This window comes from Heloderma suspectum, chromosome 4 (assembly GCF_057233095.1).
Source record: "Heloderma suspectum isolate Gila_16-S chromosome 4, 16-S_ref, whole genome shotgun sequence".
Classification (NCBI taxonomy): domain Eukaryota; kingdom Metazoa; phylum Chordata; class Lepidosauria; order Squamata; family Helodermatidae; genus Heloderma; species Heloderma suspectum.
In genome coordinates, this window is record NC_139461.1 from 235055753 (window position 1) to 235080922 (window position 25170).

The 25170-nt window shown below is 40.2% G+C and overlaps 1 protein-coding gene across 3 annotated transcripts in view; it reads left to right on the forward strand.

The window, feature by feature from the left end:
* Positions 1-23154, forward strand: part of TESK2 (testis associated actin remodelling kinase 2) — an 82779-nt gene extending 59625 nt beyond the window's left edge. For all 3 annotated transcript variants that reach the window (XM_084852684.1, XM_084852685.1, XM_084852686.1), the window contains 7 exons: positions 4449-4595; positions 9507-9589; positions 11522-11597; positions 12501-12584; positions 14712-14798; positions 15572-15719; positions 18760-23154. In XM_084852684.1, coding sequence (XP_084708810.1) covers positions 4449-4595; positions 9507-9589; positions 11522-11597; positions 12501-12584; positions 14712-14798; positions 15572-15719; positions 18760-19775 — 1641 coding nt within the window. In that variant the 3' untranslated portion in view covers positions 19776-23154. The remainder of the gene's footprint in view (positions 1-4448; positions 4596-9506; positions 9590-11521; positions 11598-12500; positions 12585-14711; positions 14799-15571; positions 15720-18759) is intronic.
* The last annotated feature ends 2016 nt before the right edge of the window (positions 23155-25170 follow it).

The following is a 25170-nucleotide window of genomic DNA, read 5'->3' on the forward strand; positions in this document are numbered from 1 at the left end:
GAAAGAAAGCATAGTATAACATGAACTAGGAATTTGAATGGAGGAAGTATCTTCCAAGAGCTCCGGATCCAGCATCTCCTGTTACTTTGTCTGCATTTGTCCAGTCTTTTCATAATTAGCTTAAACCACATTAATAAATTGCATTTCTTCCCTCCCCACACACAGTTTTAGGTATCCTTCTTTTTCTCCAGTTCAGATATTGGGGAGGGGGGGCTGTTTTTCCTTTCTCTTATGTTGTTTCTGTCTGATGTGTAACATGTGTACGTGTCTGGGGACCCTGATTGAGTCAAGGTTCCCAGACATGTGGGTGGATGTTATCTATACTACTTTGCTGTGGAAAACACTTGTGCATGCCCAGTAAATACACCTGCCACAGAAAATATGGAGTTGTCCTTGCTGATATGTGTGCTTGGAACTGGCATATAGTCAGATCCAAGATATGTTCAGATCCATTTGTAACCAGTTTATGGGATTAAAAATTATCTCATGAGAATTGGCTTTATTTTCTCCACTGAAAATAACACAACAGGCAGAGTAGGAAAAGATGCATGTCATCTTCCATTCCCGTAATGTTTACACCAGTCAAGGTAGTAAATACATTGCATTGGAGCCATTGCTAGGTTTCCTTACCTGACTCACTGATACCTATCTTTTATAAACCTTGTTTTGGTATTGAAGGTGCTACATAAAGAAGGCAGAACATAAGGCGAGATCATGTGTTTAAGGCGATTGGAGCATGTGGAGGTGGAAGACTGTTAAGGTGGAGGGACTTGAATTCAGTCCTTGGATAAAAGATGGCATGGAGGAATCAAAGCCTAATGAACTGTGAGAGATAATCTGCTTTGAGAAAAATATGGAGGAAGTACTGCTTATGCAAAGGAGGCTCTTCTCTGAGAAATACAGCTGAAGGTTAGGAGCAGGATAGTGATCTAAAGGTACTTAGTACTATGTAAAGGAGGTGTAGTGTAGCGTAAGATGACCTGACACCAATTTCACTTCAGACCTGCAGATTCTAGCAATTCCATCACAACAGTGATAACTGTGATTTGCTGTACAGATAATGTGCCTCAGTTGTGCAGGGCTTCTTGTGACTTATAGAGCAACCCTAAGGTGTTGCAGACCACCCAGGCAAGATGGTCTGTTCTTCCTCTCCTATCTGGGATGGTGGGGTGGTCTAATCAAAACAGAACTCTCCTTTCCCCTGCCACCCCCCTCAGTTGCACAAGGACTGCACAAATAACAAAAATAATTATAATTACAATTATCTTTTCTGATTGCTCACTTTTTAATTTTGGTTCATTTTGCATAAAATAGAATGCAATATATTCTGACACCATTAGTACAAACATATAGTTTTGTACTTATTTGGGTTTTCTCAGTTCACAGGTTCAGTTTCTAAATATGTGATTACTGCCTACCAGCCTTCCATAAAATTTGCTCAATTTAACTGGCAAAAAGGTTATGTTATCAGTTTCCAACCAGAGCTTGTATGTAGTTCCACTTTAAATATTGTGGCATTCACCACACAGACACACAGTGGACATACTGAAAACTTCTTGCTGCGTTGTATGATGCAACTTTGACTTAACAGATATTTGTATTTGCCTGGGGTAAGTAGCTGTTACTTCCCATGGGTGATTTACACAGTAATATTACCTTCCTAATGTGTAGAATGAATTTGCTCTTAGCAGAGATCACTGCATATTGTAGTCCTATTGCACCAGTGGTAACAACTGCACTTTTTTATGAGATGGCCTTGAATTCTCTTGGCATAAGTTGAAAAACTTGAGCTGGCTCCTAAAATCTGGGCCAAGTAGTTTGGCATCCAGACAAAGAACATATCTTTTCGATCCTCTTCAGATGTTTGAGTATTTTGGACAGCTAGAAGTTAACAGTTCTTTGATTTATAATTCAGTGGATGAAATAGTTCCTTGATCACTGGCTTATAGGGACATAGCTCAGTGGTAGAGCATATGCTTTGCATGCAGAAGGTCTCAGGTTCAATCCCCAGTATCTCGAGGTAGGGGTAGAAAAATTCCTTCCTGAAACCTTGGAGGGCTGCTGCCAGTTAGTGTCAACAATACTGGGTTTTGATGGAGTGATGATCTGACTCAGTATACAGCGGCTCCATACGTTCGTATTAACTCGGATATAAACTTCTGGTGTGAATGCATTAAAGGAGAAGTGCAAATGTAGAGTATATTGTATATTCATGTTTTGTGCACTTGAGTTTTTGGGTTCTTGAGGCCAGGTGAGCTTGATAGTGGAACGCTGAAGCCTGGACTGATACAGAGAAATATTTTGCTACATTGTGCAGTGCTGAGCAGTCCATGAATCTTGAGATTCCAAGATGAACTAGATGAAAACTTTTTATTGTAGAAATATAGTGGGAGGGGAGAATCTTGAATTGCTTGATATCATCCCCTATGACATGAGTTGTTTCTTAGCATCCACTTCCCCTTAGTTGTGGATATGTTTTGGCCAGAGCAACTGCTTCCTGTAATATTACTGTTCTCGATGGGGTTGCACTCCCCCTGAAGGAGCAGGTCCATAGCTTGGGGGTCCTCCTGGAATCATCTTTGACACTTGAGGCTCAGATGGCCTCAGTGGCACATAGTGCCGTCTACCAACTTCAGTTGGTGGCCCAGCTATGTCCCTATTTGGGCAAGGATAACCTGGCTTCAGTTGTCTGTGCTCTGGTAACCTCCAAGTTAGATTACTGCAATGTGCTCTACATGGGGCTGCCTTTGAAGACGGTTCGGAAGTTGCAGCTTGTGCAAAATGCAGCAGCCAGATTGATAACAGGGACCAGAACATATAAAACTGACTCTGGCCCACTTGCACTGGCTGCCTATCTGCCTCCGAGCTCAATTCAAGGTGCTGGTTTTAAGCTATAAAGCCCTACATGGCTTGGGACTGCAATACCTGATAGCACGCCTCTCCCGAAATGAACCTACCCGTACACTACATTTAGCATCTAAGGTCCTCCTCTGAGTGCCTTCTTCAAGGGAAGCTCAGAAGGCAGCAACGAGGGAGAGGGCCTTCTTAGTGGTGGCCCCCACCCATGGAACAAGCTCCCTGATGAGGTCTGCCTGGTGCTAACATTATTATCTCTTTGGCACCAGGTTAAGACCTACGTCTTTTTCCAGGCATTTGGTAGCACATGATGAGTTTTAATCCATCCTGGATGTGTCTTTAGTTATGACTGACTGTTCAAAGTTGTTTTTAGTTATATGTTGTTTGTGTATATTGTCTGTGTGTGTTTATGTAAATAGCTTTAAAACTTTTTATATTGTATTTAACATTTTAACTTCCGTAAACCGCCCAGAGAGCTTTCGCTATGGGGCGGTATAGGAATGTAATAAATAATCATCACAATAATTAATAATTTTTGTTGGGGTCTGGAGAGATGTACGAGCTCCTGGAGGTATTTTGTCTGGCTGAGCCAGTCAAGGCCATGCTCCTTTAAGTGGCCTCCTACCAGCCTAATTTAACAGGTGGCAAGTAGTGTCCCATGCTTATGTGCTGTGAATCTGTTGGGAGAGCTAATTGGGTAGTCACCCTACTTCCTTGGCCAGGGGAAATAAATTACAGCTTTTGCAAGGGGTTTTGGGGTCCATACTGTCTCTCCAAATAAACTCCAGTTGCCAGATGAGAGCGGGGGCGGGGGATTGTTAGTATTGTATGAGTTTACCGTAAGCTAGCAAGTTTGTGTTTTGTTTTGTGCCTCCTTTTCCTTCTCACCTGCTATCTGATGTTTTAAGAAACTTTGTTTCTTAATTTAGAGTACGTAAAGTGATTTCTGACCAAACTCAAGGGGAGGGGTGTGTTTCCTCCCCCCTGCCCAGCCCCCATGAAGCCTAGATAATCAGGGGCATGTTTCCTCCTAAGGGGTATACTAATTCCCCAAGGTCATCACACACCCTGCCAGTAAAAAGTATCATGGTAAGGGAAATCCAGAATCTGTTATGGAGGACAGTTGCATTCATCTACTGTTACTAAATTATTTACTTTTATTTAGCATTTCAAGGAACTGGGCATTGTGGGAATCAAAATTACTGTGCCTGGTTTCCACATTTGTTGTCATCTTACTTTGTTATATAGAGCCAACAATGGGGTGTTCTTGATTTTGTTTGTTTTTAATTTCTTCATCTATAAAATGGAGACACTTCTCTGCTTGGTCCACGAGAGTCATCTGAACAGCTCTGAAATATCACAATGTAGTTACCTGGTCACATTATTGTTTTGGGTTACAATTTAGTATATTATTAATAGTTAGATTTACTTGTTTGCTGTACAAAGCCCAGGATGAGGTCCTCGCCAAATCAAATCCAATGTTTAAGTCCACCAGCTCTTCTCAAGAGTTTTTTTTTGCTTTGAATTTCAATTTTAACTATAATTTTATTCTTTAAATGGCTTTTTCTTTTTTTCCTCTTTTTTTTTTGCAGTATATCAACTGTGGTAACCTAGAACAGTTGTTGGACAGTAATCAGCACCTGTCCTGGACAGTGAGAGTGAAGCTGGCACTGGACATTGCTCTGGGACTCAGTTATCTGCACTACAAAGGCATTTTCCATCGGGATCTGACATCCAAGGTACTGTATCTCCCTATCAAATGAAAGTTTTTGACAATAGATGTGTTACGCTTTGTGGATAGCAAATGTTCTAAGGTAGTCTTGCTCTAGTCAGCCCCCTTCAGTGCCTCAAACTGTAAAACTGTTATGTAAAGTGTCACTTAAAAGGATTGTGAGAAACTACTGAAACATAGTTTAGTGGATTAAACTTTCCCAGAACAACTCATGTTGTGTAGATGTCTGAGAAGAAACTAACCTGAAGTAGAGATCACAAATGAGTTAGGATTATGTTTCTGGGAAGATGGTTGCACAACATGAACCTTTTAAACTTGTTCGCAGCAAATTACTCTAACTCAAGTCTACAGAGCCAAATTAAATAAAACTGCAAAACGTTGCAGGCATCGAGGCTTGTTTCTGTCCCAGCCACCTTCCCTAAAGCCTTAGTTTTGTGTATCTAAATGCTCCCCATATCTTAAAATGGATTAACATCGTTTTAAGCTATAGGGGGCATTTAGATATACAAATGGATCATACACCTACATTGTTCTGTAGGTGACCTAAACTGCTGCAAAGTGACATTGAGCTGGTGATAGATTCACTCTAGACGCTGTTTCACTGACAGATAAAACAGCAATACAAATTGTTGAACAAACTCTGTGTTTCAAGATGCCGTGTCATTATGTTATATCCAATATTACACTAGTGGAAAATTTTTACATTACACCAGCAGTTGCACAAATGCTAGCAGAACTAACGCAAGCAGCACCCTAGCCTAATGAAGTTATAATGGGTTGTACAATGCTTTGTGCAAGCAGAATCAAAATACTAGATTTGATAGTTGTGCAAGGTTGAAAACTGAGTTTGTGCTAGCAGAATGACACCATTGGATAAAATTGCAGTTGGCATTTTCCAGACACACATGAATCCACCCTGAGTTCTGTTTGCTTCAGAGGAATGTTCTTCTAAATCATGCTCCAGCCAACTACAAGTTACCTCAGATTGTGAGGAGTGATCACAGACCTTGGATGGGCAACCATTTGCATCTAAGCAGTGTGTTCTAGTATCAAGTGACTAGCTTGACAACTCAAATACAAAAGCTCCATAATCCTAAAATAGAAACACCAATGTTCCTTGAACATTAGATAATTCTTTTCGGCATATCTCTAATATTGATATTTTCACAACCTCCGATTGATGACATTGCTATTTAAGGTAATGAACTTCAAAATCAAATGAGGTAATTGATGAATTTAGAATTTCAGATAGTTGGTTTGCAACTGCTCAAGTCAGGCAGGGGAGATAATGAAGGAGGGTAAGGATGCAGTTTCTGAAAATCCCAGATGAGATAAAAATGCAGTTCGTATGAAGACACATTTCGTATATGTTAATATCACTTTTAGATCTGTTCACCTGAGGCACAATTTTGCAGTGCAAAGTAACCTAAATGCTTTAGCTCTCTATACATGTTTACATCACAGTAATACTTTTTGGCATGAATTCCTTCAATCACACAAACATCTTTAGCAAAGATGGATTCCGTTAACAATATTGCAAAAGGTTACTATTAAAGACAGTGGCAGGAATAAATTCCTAGCAGCATTTCTGTCAGTTTTCCCACCTTTACATTTACAGGTAATGGCTGTAAAATATTTCATAGGTACGGTATATTCTAAACTGAGAGATTATAGGTTTGCCTTTGCTGCCTCATCCATCATTCCCAGTGATGTTGACAGAACAAGTTGCAGTTGATATGTCCCACTTGTCCGTTTGGTATTTTAGCTAGTGTGAATGAAACTGCAGTAACACTCCTGAATATCAAGCAGTCATTCTCAGGGGAATTCGCTTTCTGTAACACACTGAGAATCAATAGGGACTTGCATTTGGCTTGGACAAGTTATTACTAGTGGATATCAGTTCTTTGTGAGAGGAAAAAAGAAATGTTGCGCTTCCTTAGCAGGATTACACTGTGCAAAGCAGATGTTAAGCTCTCCCAACACACAAAAGGAGCTTTTATGTTCACTCACATCTGTTTATGCATAAACATTTGTTAACTCTTTAGAACTCAACTTGAGCTTCTTTAAGGGATGCTTAACAAAGGTTTCAGCCTAAGGCACAGCTTGGATTGTGTAAACTTTCAGAAAGAGAAATGTGTGTCTAAAAGAGAAGTCTCCACAGAGACATTTGTTCATGCAGCTGAGTATTTTATATAAGCAGTGCAGCAATACACTCCAAAGAGCTTGAATCTGCATAGGGAGGAGCCATAGCTCTGTGGCAGAGTGCATGGTTTGCATGCAGAATGTCTCCCATTCAAACTCTGGTATCTCCAGCCTGGGAAAGAACTCTGATTAAGTCCAGACAGAGTAGATGGTACTGGGCTAGATGAAATAATGGTTGTTCTCATCAACCATGATTTAGATGGTGGTGGGACACACAAAAGGGCCTCCCTGGGTGCCCTCAGTGGATGGACAGGATCAAACGCGGAGAGACAACTGTCCTTTAGATATCCTGGTCCCATGCCATTTAAGCTTTAAAGGTAATCTCCAGCACCTTGAATTGTGACTGGAAAGAGGCTGGCATCAACTGTAAACCTGATTTTTCAAGGGGAGTGCAACCCCATCCAAAACAAGGTGAACACCTACTGACCAAGAGCACTTCTATACTGTCTGGGTTAACTTCATTCTAAAGAGTTGTTTTCAGGGATTGTATGGAGACAATAAGTATCCAGAGTAAATGTAACCATTGTTTCTCAACCTGATAGCCTGGTGTTTTATCAAAATAAATTTAAAAACTTCCCAGAGATCTTCTGTGGAGGCCCAATCCAGGGTCATATTTCTAATAAGTACCCACAGTTGCCCTGTAATGCACCACCTTGCCAAAATACCAATAAAATTATTAAAGTGTACTTGTGTATAATAGATTCTAACCTTCCAGCAGTACCTTGGAGGTGAATGTAAAACCATTTCTTACAGTACTTTAAGGTGTGGCCCCCAGGACTTTGGACTGAAGCAAGAACTATCCAACAGTTTTACGAAATTGCTAGGGCATTTTCCATAATCAAAAACATTTACAGATGTGTGAAGACACTGTCTTTCATCAGGAACAGAAAAGACATTTTCTTGTGCCATACTTTGGTCAATGTGGTAAAACACCACAGTTGATCATAATGGACAGGTGAAAAGTACATGTAAAGCCTCATTGTGCTCTCTTGTCAGCTGATAATAGCTAGTCAGTATGGAGCTAGAAGAGATTGCAACCAAGATGATTATCCTTTTATAGAAGCCTCTTGGGTAACTTTGCCCTAGTCCCAGTGAAACCAAGGCTTGCAAAGCCTTCTGCAAGAGAGCAGATCCTCTACTACAACCAGACATTCCCAAGAGTTATGCTGAACATTGTGTGTGGGATGCTTGTGGCTTAGTTCACTGATTGGTCATCTGTGTATGACTTTCAACTAACTACTTTATGATTGAGAATTGATGTGCATCTGTTTTGCTGTGGGGAGAGGGGAGACAGCAGACACTGTCTGGAACACCACAGAATTAAGGCAATGTGAGACTGGCTTGACCTTGCCAAATCTCCTGTTTACAGAATGTGAAAATGCTTCTCTACTCTTCTTAATCTTAGTGAAAATGTTCTTAGTCTGGATTTAAAGGTTTCCTCTACAATATTTGCAAAACAAATAGTGGACCAATGTGCTAATGCAGGAAAGCAAATAAATGAATATCACTCACTCACTGACCAGCAAGATAATTTTAAAAATGCAATTCCATCTTCAGGATGGAAAGCTTCTTAGAGTTCAAAAACCTTAGGGGAAAGCTCCATTTCATTTTCTAGTATGTTTCTTAAATAGCTAGAAAAATTACATGCCATTTGACAGTGCCAACTGTGGGGGAGAGAACCCTTGCCTTGTAAAATACCTGTTAGTGCATGGTTATTTCTGCACCAAATGTGCTGGATTTTCATCATGGTTTTAACATTTTAGTATGATTAATGTTATCCCTCTAGGGTTTAGCTGCATTTTGAAGTGAACAAATATTTAACCACAAGCAAACTGAATGAATGCATTCTTTGACGAGAGATAACAAAGGCTGTAATTGAGTAGCTTTAGTGTGTGCTGGGTTGGCCTGATTCAGTTGGCCTTGTGTAAATGTATAAATCCTAAAGTGAACAGTAGGTGGTATTACTGATTCAGGTTAAAACAAATAATACTCAGGACTAGGAATCAAACAACCATCTGTGTTCATGAGAGAAGCACACTGAAGATTTGGTTGCGTCTCCCCCCCACACACACATGCACACACATTCTTAACTACTCGTTATATGGGCAGGCTTAAGTACCTGAAGTTACATTGCAGGGTGCCACTCAAGGGAAGCCCATAGACATTACCACCTAGTGTTATGTGTTTTTGTGCTATACTTGGGCAATACAGTTGTAATTATTTAACTGGGTCAAAACCAAAGTAGACAAATGGCAGAACTGCACTACACTTGTATTTTCATTGTATATTGTATCCACAAACTCACCCCACTCCTGCGCTAGTCCCACACAAACCTCCCATTATCTCACTCTATTCTCTCACTCTGGTTGTTTGTATTATATCTTAATGTATTTTAATATTTGTTTTGTTGTAGTTATGATTTTATTTGCTTTAAGCCACGCTGAATTATGTGAAAGCATTAGGAAAAGATAAGAATTTATTTTTTGATAATGATGATAAAAATGGAAGGAAATGAAAGAGAAGAAGAAAGATGATAAATAAATGAACTTGAACCAATTGCTAAATATACGAGATAGCTTTGGCAGATATGTGGCTAATATGTTCACACCTTGGATCAGATATGTTTCATATGCATAAGATATTGCTTCATGTTTTTGAAGTTTTAATGGTGGAATTCAAACATGGGCAACATTAATTCCCCTTTTCCTTCATTCAGAACTGTCTGATAAAGCATGATGAGAATGGATATTCTGCTATAGTTGGTGACTTCGGCTTGGCAGAGAAAATCCCTGACTATAGGTAAGTGTCCTTCGCAGAGGTAATCAGAATGAAGGATCGGTAGTGCTGCAGTTCTAAGATAAATACTGACGGGGCTTCAACTTAAAGGGAAAAGGCCTTCTGATTGTTTCCACTGAACTGATTACATTCTAGCCTTTCAACTCTAGTCACCTTGCCAAGCTCCCTGCCCCTCCTGATTTTTTTTTAACTGGGTTGATGGTGTGCTGCAAATCACCAGCCTTCAGTGCCGTGCTTATTTCCAAGAATGCCTCTGGGCTCCAGAGGTGGTATTAGAAAATAAAAATGATGGGTGGCTGCAGCCCAGTGCTTTGTTTTGAAGCATGCTCAACCCCATGTGGATGGGGAGCAAGGGGATGTTTTGCCTGTCCTGTACGTGTATTGCTAAAAAGGCTGGAGACCTCTGACATAGGCTTTTGTTAACTGGAGTCTTCTTCATCAGATCCATAATGTGTTATCCTCAAGTGATACTCCCCCACTTCTCTCTCTCTTTCCCTCGTGTGTGTGTGTGTGTGGGTGTGTGGTGAATCAAAAACATTATGGAAAAAACAGCAAAAATATGAACTGTTCAGTCTGACACAATTCAGTAAAGCTTAAAATATATGCAGCAACCATTCACAATAGCTGTAATTGGTGATAATTTGCTTAGCAATGCTAAGATGATTGTATTAACACCTGTAGTTGGACATAAAACCATTGGCTGTATTTGAGCCCAAACAGAATCAAATTTTATTCCAATCCAGTTATTTCATGCTGGAGTCTTCTTTTGAAATTCCTCTGTTGAAGAATGGCAACTTTCAGGTCAGCAGTAAACTGACCTGCAAAACCAAAGCAGAACAGAACCATACCACAGTTTTTCTTAGATTTGCCTTTCTTAGCCCTTTTAACCTCATTGTTCACATTTTCAGCCCTGTGCACCCATGAGTATGCATAATATCTGTCAGCTTCATGCATATGATGAAGTGGACTCTGGTCCACAAGACCTTTTGTTATGATAAATTGGATTGTCTGTAGGATGCTATGAAACTTTCTCTCCAGAAATTGGAGAGATGAATTTGCATAGTGGCCAAATACAGTTAACGTCTAAAAACAGGCTTGTGCCTGTCTATGGATGCTCTTACCTTGCAGTGCTTTCCAGTCCTTAGTGTTTGGGGGCAGGCTGTGTTTTCTCAGTGGTGAAGGAATGTACTTTGCACATACTCAAGTATACCTTACTTCATACGATCAGGAACTGAGTTCTGGCACTGAAAACAGATCCTGGAAATGCTGATGGATTCCAGGGTGTTGACTTTTGAAAGCAAGTCCCTTCATATAGCACTATTTGCTCTTCACTTCACCTAGAAACTTTTTTCACTGCTTTCATGTTGTTTCCATTAAAAAAAGTGATTTCAAAATTGTTTAAATGTAGTATATAAAGTACCATGATCTAATTGATGGGGTGCAGTAAAAGAAAAATTACTCTTCTACTGATGCTTTTGATCTTGAAGATGCTCCACAAATTACTGCAAATTAGTATTGTCATAATATGCGTTTTACTTAGGTAAAATATTTAAAGCAGTTAACTGAATATTGATCCATTAATGGACTGAACTAGAATAGTTTTGGCCATAGCTGAAACAAAACAGGAATTTTAAAAATACAGATTTGACTGTACTGCCATATAAAGACAGTTTTCAAATATGGATTAAACCTTTTTCTTAATGCCACCACTGTAACAAATGAAATCTTTCAGTTTCCAGGAAGCCTCCAGCGTGCTTCCCAGGTGGAATGACTTTCAGAATTATGTAAGGGGAAACTTATAAAATTCTGCCAAAATTGTCCTGGGATGTTTTGCTTGGGGTAGGATGGTGTTCACTCCCATGCTCAAAGCTAAAGGGTTAACATAATGCTTATGAAATACTACTACTAACCATCTCTCCATTTAAATGTATACAGTGAGAAGCTGCCAGTGGTGGGCTCTCCTTATTGGATGGCACCTGAAGTGCTGAGGGACGAGCCATATAATGAAAAGGTTGGAAAGCTTTAAATGAATTCCATTTAAATGAAGTGTTGCCCTGGGGATTCTAGTCCATGAATGTTTATGCCATAAGAAATATTTTTATAAGTTTTTTTATTACATATTTATAAAAATATTATTTAGGAAACTACAAGACTTATTCTGTGATGTAGTAAAAAAAACAACAAACATGCCTGTCCCTCTGGAAAATATACTACTGTGAAACTATCCAAAAATTCACATGGACATGCATTCTTATTAGCAGTGAGCCCACTGTAGAAGCTCACTCACCACATTTTGGACAGGCCTACTGCCTTCTCTGCCTGATTTAGTTATGTGTTCTTCTGGTTTGCACCAGAAGCCAGATTTGCAGAGTACTGATTAGCTAGTCTTTGTGTCAAACCCATAGCCATTTCCTCCTTCTCAGAGTAGTTTTAAGGATAAAGGGTTTTAAAAATAAAATCAAACATTCTTTATCAAATAATGATGCAAGCTGGACAACCTGAAACAGGTGTGAGGGGAGAGAGCAATTGGAGTTTCATCCAGAGGCTTGTATGTGTGTTTTGAGGAGCGAAGAGGGGAAAGCAGAGATCACCTCATGATAGAAAAATCCATTCCAAGGCTTATTGGCAGGTACACCTCTATGTGCCTTGATATATCTATTTGGTGAATGAGTTTTCATGCATTATCCCTGAGGAGAAAGGAAGTAAGACTGCTAACCTCCAGGCCTAGGTTTCTATTTGTTCAGCCTAGAACTTTGGCAACTGTTGGGGGGTGAGAATTTTGAATGCCAGAGAGATATGACAAAGGGGCACTTTTTGATGGAGTGAGGGAAAAACCCTGACATAAAGCAGCTGAGGAGTGCCTATAATAAAACTGTAGTCATCTTTTCTTTCTCCCCCCCTACCTCTTCCTCAGGCGGATGTATTCTCATATGGGATCATTCTTTGTGAGATTATAGCTAGGATCCAGGCAGATCCAGACTATCTCCCTCGCACGGAGGTGAGCAAAGTGCATTGATAAATGTTCAAGAGTTTCAATGGGTCATTAATGATTTCCACACAGCTGCTGACCACATGATGAATAACTGCTATAAGCCTTTTAATAAAGCATTCATCCTTTAATACAGTTGCATGAAGGAGTGGCACAGAACCCTCTTCTTCCCCTCCCCTTTAAAACACAAAATTATACTTTGCAGGTGAGTGCTACATTTGCAATTTGTCATGAGCGTCCGTATTAACTGCTGGCTATAACACAGAGCAGGTTACAAATACGATCTTGTTCACTGAAACAGGCAGTCTGAAAAAGAATTATTCTTCCCTTATAAGTTAGGGCTACGTTTTGACATAGGTACCCCATTTCTACCTTCCTGATGAGCAGGATGAAAGTGCAGATATCATACCTATCCTATCTTATTCTTTCTCCGCTTTCAAGCAACACCCTTCTTCTGAACTTAACATGGAAATCACAGGTCAATTTTTCCCCTATGACTTCTTAGCAAGTAGTAGGTTGGTTTGGGGTTAAGTAGGCCCCATTTGAGAAAATTTTGGGTTTGGGGGGTCCTGGAAGGTTACCAATGTGAAAGGAACCATAGCTCAATGGTAGAGCACTGCATACAGAAGGCTCCAGGTTCAATCCCTGATATCTCCAGTTAAAAGGATTCTGTAGCAGATGATCTAAAAGACATCTGCTTGAGACCTTGAGAGCTGCTGCCAGTCAGAGTAAACAGTATTTGGCTAAATAGACAAAATCTGAGCTGGTATAAGGCAGCTTCCTGTGAAATATTCTCGACAATATGTCTACTCTTTTTGGTAGTGGGGATTGGGAAGTAGATGTTCTTACCTCAGAGAGATCTTAAGAGATCATCTTTAAGGGAGCTGGTGATTTCATAAGTAGTCCATACTAAAGTTGTTGCAAAACTATGTTCATAGGTGAATCTTGATAACAGTCAAGAGTTCCCTGTTTCATCACAGATCAGCTGTGCAGTTTGCTTCCACATTCTAAGCTGATGATGGCCAAACACTGTAGTTCTGATTCACCTCATACTAGACTTCCTGGTATAATTAGACACAGCTATAAAGTCCCTTATACAGTACACTACATAGCTATAAAATGTTAGAACACATTGGAGGAAGCTGTGACGTCTTGGGAGATCTTTCACATTCTTGTACTAGAACTCCAAAAATATAAGAGGACTGTTTGAACCACCTCAAAGATAGGTTTGATACTAGAGATTAGCACTCTTTCGAAAATGTGTACGCTAGCAGAGGCACAAAGGGAAAATTTGTTCTTCTGTGGTAGTGTCAGAACTGGATACTGGATAAATGCAGAAGCATTTTGTGTTGCTGCACCAGAACTTCCTCCTTCCCTTCCCCACCAACTGAGGGCAACACAGGGGAGCTGTTTAAAGTAGGCAGGGGCAGATTTCTCTTAGAATCCTTTGTTCAACAATCCTGTAGACCGTTTTTAACCCATAGGAGCCACAAGGCTTGTGCAAAGTTGTACTGAAAAAAACTAATAGACTTTCCTACTTCCCAGCCAGGATCACGCTTCAGCTGGAACAGTAAGATTTAGTACTTCAACCACTGTAGTTTAAATCAGTCCTTGGGATTAGGCTATTTTACATGCAGCCAGACCATCTTTGGTCAGGCACTAAAGAAAAGCAGGAGTAGGATTATTTTGGACCCAAAACATGTTTTAAGGCACATGAAGGAAGGCCTCTGGGGATGCACAAAGTCTAGTGCGTCACATAATTCCCAGCATCACATAATAAAAGGTAGGCTGTTTTGGAAAAAGTGATGGGTCAGTACCTCTTTGTCCAGACAAGAGAAGTGCACAAGCGGAGCTAAGTGGAGAAGCCAGGAAGAAATTCTCCTTTTCCCCATGTCATTACCCATATCCACTAAGGAGACTTGTCTCTGGAGCACTGTAGACTTAACCTATGTGACACAGTATTGCTAGTATAGAGCCTACTCATATAATTCAGTATATTGCTAATGTAGAGAATTCCCTTCTCTAACGACCTTTCATGTTTTGCGTCTTAACTCTGTCTTTGTAATCTCCCCATTTCTTTGTCTAGTACATTTTTTCACATGTGTTAATAATTCACTTTTTTTTTTCCTATTGCAGAATTTTGGATTGGATTATGATGCCTTTCAGCACATGGTGGGAGATTGTCCCCCTAGCTTCCTCCAGTTGGCCTTCAACTGCTGCAATGTGAGTATATTCAAAAGAACAAAATGAGGGCCTTCCACAAATCCCAACTCATGTTAAACAAAACAGCAGTGCACTGAGGCCTCTTAGTGCTCAGATGAATGGTTCATGAAGGACTTTGAAGGCAAAGGATCTCTACAAGCTAGTGTTAGACTCCTGGAATTCGGTGTAAAAGGCATAAAGGATATAGCTATCATTGTTCCTCTTCTCTACACTGCATTAAACATATGGCTCTGTCAAAATGAATCTTCAGATCAGCTTTCCCCCACAAGATCCATTAAAAATGGCCCTATAGTTAAACATTGGCCACCTAATGAGAAGACAGGATACCCTGGAGAAGATGCTGATGCTAGGGAAACTGGAAGGCAAAGGGAAGAGGGGCCGACCAAGGGCAAGATGGATGGATGATATTCTGGAGGTGACGGACTTGACCTTGGGGGAGCTGGGGGTGGCGATGGCCGACAGGAAGCTCTGGCGTGGGCTGGTCCATGAAGTCACGAAGAGTCGGAAGTGACTGAATGAATAAACAACAATAGTTAAACATGTATGAATCATAGAATCATAGGGTTGGAAGGGGCGTACAAGACCATCGAGTCCAACCCCCTGCTTAATGCAGGAAGCCTGATTCCCAGGCGGTCTCCCATCGAAGTAGTGCTTGTGTGGCCTGACCTGTAAAATACCAAGAAAACCACAACTTTGTAACATAGTTTATGTGTACAGATTTTGCTTAGTGACTGAGCCGCTATGTGACTTGTCACTTATTATTGTGTTTATAGATGGACCCAAAGTTACGCCCTTCATTTGCTGACATTGTGAAGACACTGGAGGAGATGCTGAGCAATTTGAAAAGTGAGGAGGATGAAAGAGAAAAGAAGCTCCTAAATTTGGACAATACAGAAAGAAAATCCATCTCTGTTTCCAAAGGTAAGGATCTAGGGGAATAGGCACAAAACTATTCTGAATACTAAGCAAGGATAATATATATTGTATTATAATGGAGGCTCCTTTCTTTGGATTTTTGAAGGAGACTGTCAACCAGAAATCCCATTTTATCATGAAATAATAATTTGTCTCAAGCAACATAACAAAACCCAATGTAAATATAATTATAAAATTATAATGCATTAAGAGATCCATCACTTAAATGTCTAGTAGGCAGTGAAGGGTTCCCAGCATTTCCAAAATTTATTTCATGTCTACCTTCCCTATTTGATCTAATTTAGTCCACAGACATTTTTGTAACATACATAATTTTGTTAAACCACACCCATAGGTGAGAATTTGATGTATTTGACTGTTTTTGTTGGTGCTAACTTGAGGGAATTGTTTACTAATATATTTGCTAGTTCATCTTGAACTAACACAGTCTACTAATATAGCTGAAGGACTGCATGTTTGTTTTATACGCCATCCAAAAACGTAGGTACAAGGCAATCCCAGCATACCTGTACGGCCCTCCAAACCACAAACACTTCATCTTCTGTCATTATTAATTTGCATTATATTGGATGATAAGAAATGTATCTAAAGAGTTCGCAAATACTTTTTTATTGAAAAATTTGAATTCCTTTCTCCCAAAGAAATTCATTATTACCTCTTCATCTGGTACTTCCGGTCACTTCCTCATGTCTTACCTTCCAGCAACTAATTTCGTATAATTACCTTCTACTAATAATATTCATTTAGGCCTATCCACAGAGTTTAATAGAAATACCTCAATTTTTGACAATTTTCTTGAAAATCTAAATTATTTAAATTCTTTGAAAATATTAGATAAGATTACATTCTTGAATTGTATTATAGCTTTGTTCATATAGCATTATTCATATGGTTCAAATGTAGGAGGAAAACAAGTGTGGAAAATATTTTTCCTCATTTTAGAAATGAGCCTTTCAAGCTCCAAATTTGATGAGATTGAATTGTAATACATTGATTGATAAGGGGGAATACCCAAGACCAACTTTAATTTATCCCTCATTACAAAATTAACTTGATTGCATATTTTCTTAACCATTTCCTCTGTTGACTCTTAATGCAAGGAAGACATCTGAGCAAAAGTCTGGAAAAACAAGTAACTTCTTTCGGACTTCTGAGTAGACATCCATAGACTAGAGCTGTAAATCCCTCTTAAGTTCAGTGGCTTATTCCCATATAAGTGTGTGTTGGATTGTAGCCATAGTGTCATTAAGGACCACCTTGACCAGTGGGCTGAAATAATCCTTTCCTTGGTGTTTTAATCCTAGTGGGAACAGAGGAGATTCCACTTTGGAACAAGCTGGTGACTACTATTATTTCTGATGCATCCATATTTTATGCAACTTGAACTATGACAGAGGATATGATTTGGAAGACCATGTCTCACAAGCACTCTCTGTTGCTTGGCATTGCTACTGTGGGTTCTTTTATTTTGCAAAGGGAACTCTTTCTATTTGCATAGGATTTAAAACTATGATCTTAGCACTTTTTAATTCATTTTTCCCTCTTTTGTAAAGTCCAGATGCTTTGGTACCCAAATTCCAAATCTATATGGACCTCAGAAGAAAATTGTTACATGTAACTACTAGTTGTTAATAACTTTTTCTGTAGCATGCACTTTTGGAGTTTTAGGGCACAATCCTATGAATTCTAGACAGAAATAAGTCCTACAACTTCCACCATCTGCCAGCCATGCTGGCTGGGGGATGCTGGGAGCTGTAGGACTTATCTCTGTCTGGACATGCATAGGATTGAGCCCTTAATGTCCAAGACTCCTGGTGTCTGCTGTACTCTTGTGAAACAGATTCCAGGAACTTCGTCCAAATTAAGCTCTTCCTTGATCACTTGGGAGATCTGACACTTCACTGGATGCTATTGCAAATTATTTCCAAAATATTTCAGATCAGCTTGAATTATTGCAGATTAACAAAAGAAACACTGCTGCATAGTTGGTTTGTGAAAACTGTGCAGGTGGGGCAAACCCAGGAGCTGGATACTTTCTTGGAAAGCATCACAGTCCCATCTGGTGTGCTTAGAGAAATCAAAGTAGAATGTCATATGTATTCTACATTTTTAGAGGAAGGTATTATGGGTAGACACCTACTTTCCATTTAACCTTAATATCTGCAGTTACTCTGTTTAGTGATGCCTTATTTAAATGTGTTTAACAGATTTCCCCCCCAAGCCCAAGCCCAAGCCCAAGTGCTGTGTATCCTAGTTTCTGCATTGGACAATATGCGTTTCAAGGCTGATGTGGAGTATAACCCCTTCACTTCCAGAGGGAAGTATTACTGTTTGCCTTCACCTTTCACAGCAAAGGGGGTGTCTTTGCTTTAGGGGAACCTCACTTTTTCAAAACATTGGCCTTTAATAGCATGGATTTGTACTATAGACTATAGCCTGTACTGTAGACTTATTAAATGGTGAGTGTCCTTTTCAACTCCTGCTCTTGGGAAGAATCTGCTAGTTGGAAGAATGTATCTCCTGTCATATTTGAAATACCCCTATGAAGTAGAGGGGTAAGAGACTTGTAGAAAATTGTAAAGACAGAATGTAACAATTGTCATTGGCTGCATTCCCCACTAATGGCCTATGCAAAGTGAAATTCAAGACAGGGAAATATTGAATCTTCTTAGATATTAGATTTTGGGTGAGCATGAGGAATTAGAAACCACATCTCTACTTGGAAGATTTGAAACTCTACATTATTTACTGGTAGCGGTATTCTGTGCTAGACCTTTACTTCCTGTATATTCTGAGGAAAAATTCATTTGGGGATGAAAAGGGGGGCACCTCTTCTCCTGGAGAATTCCATTTGAGAGTTCATACACTTCGTGTGTGTGTGTGTGTGTGTGTGTGTGTGTGACTTATAAGAATATCACATGTACATTGGTGGTCTTTCTCTGTACCTGTATGATTCCAGCCCTGTCACTAACACCATCCTTGGATTTAATCTGATTTTGTTTATTTTTAAATCTCTCCTTTTTAGGATTACTAGAGAGAGGGCAAGGAGTCAAAAGGCTAAGTTCACTGGATGACAAGATTCCACCAAAGTCACCCCGTCCACGGCGTAACATCTGGCTGTCACGCAGTCAGTCAGATATCTTCTCTCGTAAGCCGTGCCGCAAGATAAATGTTCAGGACCCCTACTACACACCAAGCAAAGGGGCAAGCCGGAAAGTCAACCCCTTCAATTCTAGGGAAGACTTGAAAGGGGGGAAAGTCAAATTTTTTGATATGCCAAGCAAATCTGTGATATCGCTTGTATTCGACTTACACTCTCCAAACACAGGAGGATGTTTGAAGATGAGCCAGCCCCAGTTCAGGCAGACCTATGGCACTGACTGGCAGGAATCGCCTTTCCTTCTTGGGAGACGAAGCAGATCACTTCCAGTCTCTCCTGAATTTGTGCATAAAGATTATAGTACATTTGGAGATCTCTCAACAACAATTAGTAGGTGTGATCCCAGCCAGCTGGGGGCTGAGGTGCGGCAGAAGCTATTAAGCAGCAGTAGGTACGGTGTTTCTGAGATCCCTCCTTTTCAGGCCAGACATCATAGGCAGGTGTCTCCTCTTCCTCTGCAAGAGGAGGATATGGACTGTTCTGATGAGCTAGAGCCCCAAGATGAAAATGGGTTCTGTCCTCTAAAAAGTTCTGTTGAGGAGACAGAACTCAGAAAGCCTGTGGAGCAAGCTTTGCAAGATGCCCAGAATGTGGATGGTATCTTGTTCAAGAATTTACACTGTTCAGAAGACAAAGCCTCAGAGATGTTCATGAGCTGCACCACCTCTGAAGATATGGAGATAGAAGATGAAACTCAAAGGAATATCCCTTCCACTAGGTTGGAGTCTTCCAAACTGTTGTTCAGTGTTAATCCTTCCTCACCGCCAGAGAGAGAATCCTCTCTTTTTGAAGTGGCAAATAATGACACCTCAAATCTTGTTTCTCTGCCATCTTCAAATACACCAGCATCAGTAAGCGAACAGTCAAAATGTGACATTTAAACTCCAGCCATGATATCATGGTGGAAAAACTTGTTCCAGCTTCATTTTTAACTTTCTATGTCAAAATACTTTAGGAAAGTGTAGTAACGCAACCAGTCCATTTGGAGGTTCCAAACCGTATTTGGAGAGAGTGCATGCAGTCAAGAGTGTATGAGATAATCTGCAGGCGGAAGGGGTGAGCCACATCTCCATGGGATGCCTGGATCAATGTCAATGCAGGGCCATACTTCTGGTGGTGATGATATCATGGGGATACCTCTGCTTAGAAGCCCCCCGCCCCTCTCTGCACATGTGTGCTTTAAGTCCTATTGAAGGAACTCTTTCACGTTTGGTAATGGCTTTCCATTTTAAACAACTATAGCTTTCACTTTTTCTCTCTCCTTAGCAGTTGCTTCTTATGTGGGGTACAAAAGGTTTGAAATTGGCAATGCTATGATACCCTAGATCAGTGGTGGGGAACCAGTGGCCCTTTATGTGTTGCTGAACTCTCATCATTCCCAACTCTCATCATTCCCAGCTCCCATCATTCCTGACCATTGGCCACACTGGCTGGGGCTGATGGGAGTTGGAGTCCAACAACATCTGAAGGGCCAGTGGGTCCCCATCCTTCCCTAGATGGACAGGAAGAAGGTAACTTCCTGTTTCTCTGATGCAATGAGGTTCAAAGAGCTGGCTTGAAACCCGAAGTTTCCTTGTATCTATTGAACACAGACAAACTTGGCTGCAGTAGTTAAGCTTCCTACCTCTTGCAATCAAGTTTCAAACACTGGAAGTGAGCAGCTGAGCTTCCTACTTTAGGCATTCCTTGTCCAATTACTACTTTGGTCACACTTGAAACCCTGACTTAGAGAGAGGTCCATCACATTTTCCTTCAGCAATAGTAGCTGCTGTAGAACCAAATGCCTGTTCAGTAAATTTGTGTTTTGTACAAAAAGGATAAACAGCTGTGTGTTTGCAGCTCTTCAGTATCCCCATTCCTTCTGTGCTTTAGAAGGAAAGGAGCACATGACCATGCAAAAGTTTTGACATGTGAGATCTTAAAAAGTAAGTCAACCTCTCTCCTCAGCAACATGCTCTTAAAATCCAGCTGTGTGTAGCTCTTCAGTCATCCTGTCTATATGGGCCAGTCACATTCTGAGGAGATACATGTTCATATGAAAACTTGGTCTATATTTACATGTTGTGTGATTTCTATATGCACCTCACCTGAGATTCTCCAAATGGAAGGGATTTGCTTGTTTGTTAGACTCTAGCTGCAGAAATAGCATATCCTGTCTGTACTAACCTCTCTGTGAGCATGCAGACCAGCACTGAGTGCTCAACCTTAGAGAAAGGTTGGTTATGGACTGTATAAGAGGGATTAGAGCCCCATGTCTTGCCTCTAATCCCTTATTTTAATACATTAGGGAGAACTCCCCTGTGGGGAGGTAATAAAAAGCAGTACTGTCTTCTGATGTGTGTACATTGCCTCTCCTACTCACCCCTCAAAAATGAACTATAGAAAGGGTGAAAACCCATAAAGTATCAAGCAATAAATAACTTGTGGATCACAGAGATACAGAAATCTTGAGGAGCAGATAACGTACTGCCTAAGAGTTTCTTGTTGAAAATTTGGCAACAGTAAAAATGTTTTGCAATCTGTGCTTATTTATATCGGAGTCCTGGGCATGCTCAAGTTCCTTCCAGAGGCCTTGTCTCTAGAGCAAGAATGATGGTTATCCTCCCCATCATCCATTAATATAGATTTCTAATGCAGCACCATACTCTGGTTCTTTCAATTGGTTACCTCTTTCACCGTCTACCAGGAAGAATCCCCATATCTATTATCCACGTGCATTTTGTAAAGTATTTGAACAATGAAAAACAAATACATCTAAATGACCAGCTAAGCTCTGAGCAGGTGTCTGATGCACAGTTTGGATTTGGTATCATTTTCCCCACCAAGGCAGAAGAGTTTACTCTTGATTGGTGCATGGATGATGAGAGAACCGAGCACTTGGGTCTTCTTCAGAGGCTATGGAAGGAGCCCACACCTCAGCCTTCTCTAGTCTATGGCTTGCTGTGCAGACTCCAATAACCCTGTAGCCTTTGGATGCTTTACTTGTGCGTAGTGTTTTGTGAAGTCTTGATGTTAGATCAAGAGGCACACCCTTGAACAAGTGGCCTGTGTTCTGAACTTGATTCCTCCTTTGGTGTATTTTTCCTACTTTCATGCAGTCTTTCTGAAAACAACTCATGAGATGTGGTAGTCTCTCTTGGGAGTGGGTGTTTATATGGCTGCTCTGCATTTTTAGCAGAATGCTGGTGCAAGGCATTTATCCTGATAAAGCATGGAGTCTTCCCAGTCGACATTGTAATGGAAAAGGACTGGCCTTGAAAGAGCTTTAGTTGAAAGCCAATTACTTTGTTATAGTGAGGTTAAAACTAAATGTATACTGTAAGAGCCCCAGGCCCCATGTCCCTCTTGGTATGCAGTCTGAAAGCCAGTATTGCGGAGCAGCTGTTGGCCATCAGCTGTACTCAATACAGAATGTGGTCAGGCAAATGCAATGCTTTGCACAAACACAACAGGGAGTAGTTTTGCTTTTATCGTGTTTTTGATTTGCTGACAAAGATGCATCTTGCTTTTTATAAGCCACCTTTAGACACTTCTAAGATCCCCAGTCTGCTTTTAATTCACTCAATCTTTCTATATTACATTTATTAAAAACTTATTGGAAGCTATACTTGTGGCTGATTGCTGAAAGAAGACTGTGTGAATAAATGTACATAACAAATTGCTGCCCCAGCAGAAGTCAGGGGTATGATAGGTTTATTCTTGGTTGCTGTATCTTGTCCAAGAACACTGGTATTTCTTGCCAGTTTTAACTACAGACACTTGAATAATTCCTCTTTGCACTTAATGCTGCTGTTTATACTGCATGTCACTACATTTCTATGCAAAAAAATAACCTTTGGGGGCAGCCAAATATTTGATTAAGGTTTAAAGATCTTTACAAGATCTATTTTCATATTTATGAAGGAATTTTATGTCTTAATATTTGCAGTCTGTAAATAGCTAAACATTAAAGCTTAGGAAAAAAGTTTGTAGCCTGTGCATAATTTAACACTGCCAGAAAAGGATTTTTGAAAAACATTTTTTCTAATACTGCAGATATTTATGAATGTATAAAGAAAGCAAATCTTGGGTTTTATGTTGATTTATTTTGTCTGAGTTTTTTCCTAAACTACAAAACGGTATGTTTTACTGGAACTGAAATAAGTAACCAAAGATGAATCTAGTTTAAAGTATTTGCATATGTTTTCTTTGTCAGTTTTTGTATAAACTGTGTCCCAATTTGCTTCAAAATAAAAACAAATAAATTTACTTTTGTGGTTGAAAAGATGAGGCTAAGGAGAGAAAAGGGAGAAATGTAATATATAGTTTTAAATAGTCACAATGGAAGACACCCATTGCAAACGGATATTTCAAAGGTGGAGATGTCATTGTTTGTAGGTTCTTCACAAAATGTACCAGCCTCTTGGTAAATGTCTAATTTCATGAGGGATCCCTTTCCCTTATAGTGGTTTCAGTATTCTTCTAATATGTTTTCATATAACAAAGACAGTACTTGTTTGTTGTTGAGGATCCTGGTGTTTTTGTTCAAGGTGTTTCTACAGTAGGCTCCTCACATTTCCCAGTCACTGTACTGAAATTATGCTTAGATCATGCCTCCCTCTCCGCAACTTGCAATCTTTCTTTCCCTTTAATACACATACAAAAGGCTATTCACAAGAGCCCTGCTGCATCAAACTAAAGGTCCAACATCCTGTTTTCCACAGTGGCCAGTCAAATGTTTTCACATGATCAGTAGTCCTCCCCAGCAGCTGGTAGTAAGAGGTATATTGCCTCTTGATCTGGGAGTTCCATTTTGCTATAGTGTCAAGACCAATACTCCATGACCCTGTCTAATCCCTTTTTTAAAGTTGACCATCACCACATCTTGTGTCCATGGATTCTGTAGGTTAATTGTGTGAAGTACTTTCTTATAGGTGTCCTGAATCGTCAGTCACTCCCATTGAGTGATCCACAGTTCTACTGTCTTGCAGGAAAAGAAAATTATGTCTCCTTTTTCTATCCCCTCCATAACTTGATAAATCACAATTATGTACTGCCTTAGGGAAAAGATAACTGTGGGTGCAATCCTATGCATGTTTAGACAGAAAGAAGTACAGCAACTCCCAGCATTCCCCAGGCAGCCAAGCTATAGGCCTTTGTCTAAACATGCATAGGATTGCACCATAAGCTAAAAAGCCTTGAATGCTTTAGTCTTTCCTCATACAGAAGGTATTCCAGGTCCTTGATTATTTTGATTGTCCCTTCTCCCATTCTTCCAGCCCTGCTATTCTGTTAGAAGTGAAGTGTTCAGAATTTACCTAGGGAGGTAGTGGGCTCTCCCACACTGGAGGCGTTCAAGACGAGGCTGGACAGCCATCTGTCAGGGATGCTCTGACTTGGATTCCTGCATTGAGCAGGGGGTGGACTTGATGGCCTTGTAAGCCCCTTCCAACCCTATGATTCTATGATCCACAGAATTTCAAATGTGGCTGCACTGCAGATATATATATAACAGCATTACAGTACTAGCAGTCTTATTTTTAATCCCATTTCTATTATTCCCTAGAATGGAATTGTTTTTTTCTGCCACTGGACTGATTTCATTGAGTTATCCACCAGATTACAAGGTATCTTCCTTGGTTAATCACCACCAGTTCAGGCCACATCAGTGTATATCTGAGTTTGCAATTCTTTGTGCCAATATGCATCACCCTACATTTATAGTGAATCTAAATTGACATTTTGCCGCCCATTCATACAGATTAGCAAGATTTGACTAGAACTTGAGCTTTCACTTTCCTGATTAATTTGGTATCATTTGCAAACTTAGCTACACCATTGCTCACTTGAAAAAGTTGAATAGCATTGGCCCCACTATAGATCCTTGAGGTCCAGAATGATCTGTTTACACATACCCTCTACTTCCTGTTCTTTTAAGCAGTGACAGCTGTGAGAGCACCTATCTCCGGTATGCAGACCCTCACGCTGAGGGACCAAATCTGGCCTGAGTGGGATCCCAATCCGGCTCTTGGAGGTTCCCCAGATGGGCACACCCCCTCTCCCCTGATAACTTGGTTTCCAAGTTTTTGTGCCATTCCCCTCCCCGCTTCTAAATGGTTTAAATGCCTCTAAGTATTAGTTACTGGTAGTACGAGCTTTGGAGCTAAAATATGCTGTTATTTTTTTTCCTCACCCCTGTTGCATTTAGCTGCCGCCAACCATTGGAATGTAGCCTCCAAGAACTTCTCCAAAATGGAATTCAGCCTTTGGACTGAAAGAGGCTCAACACCCCTGACT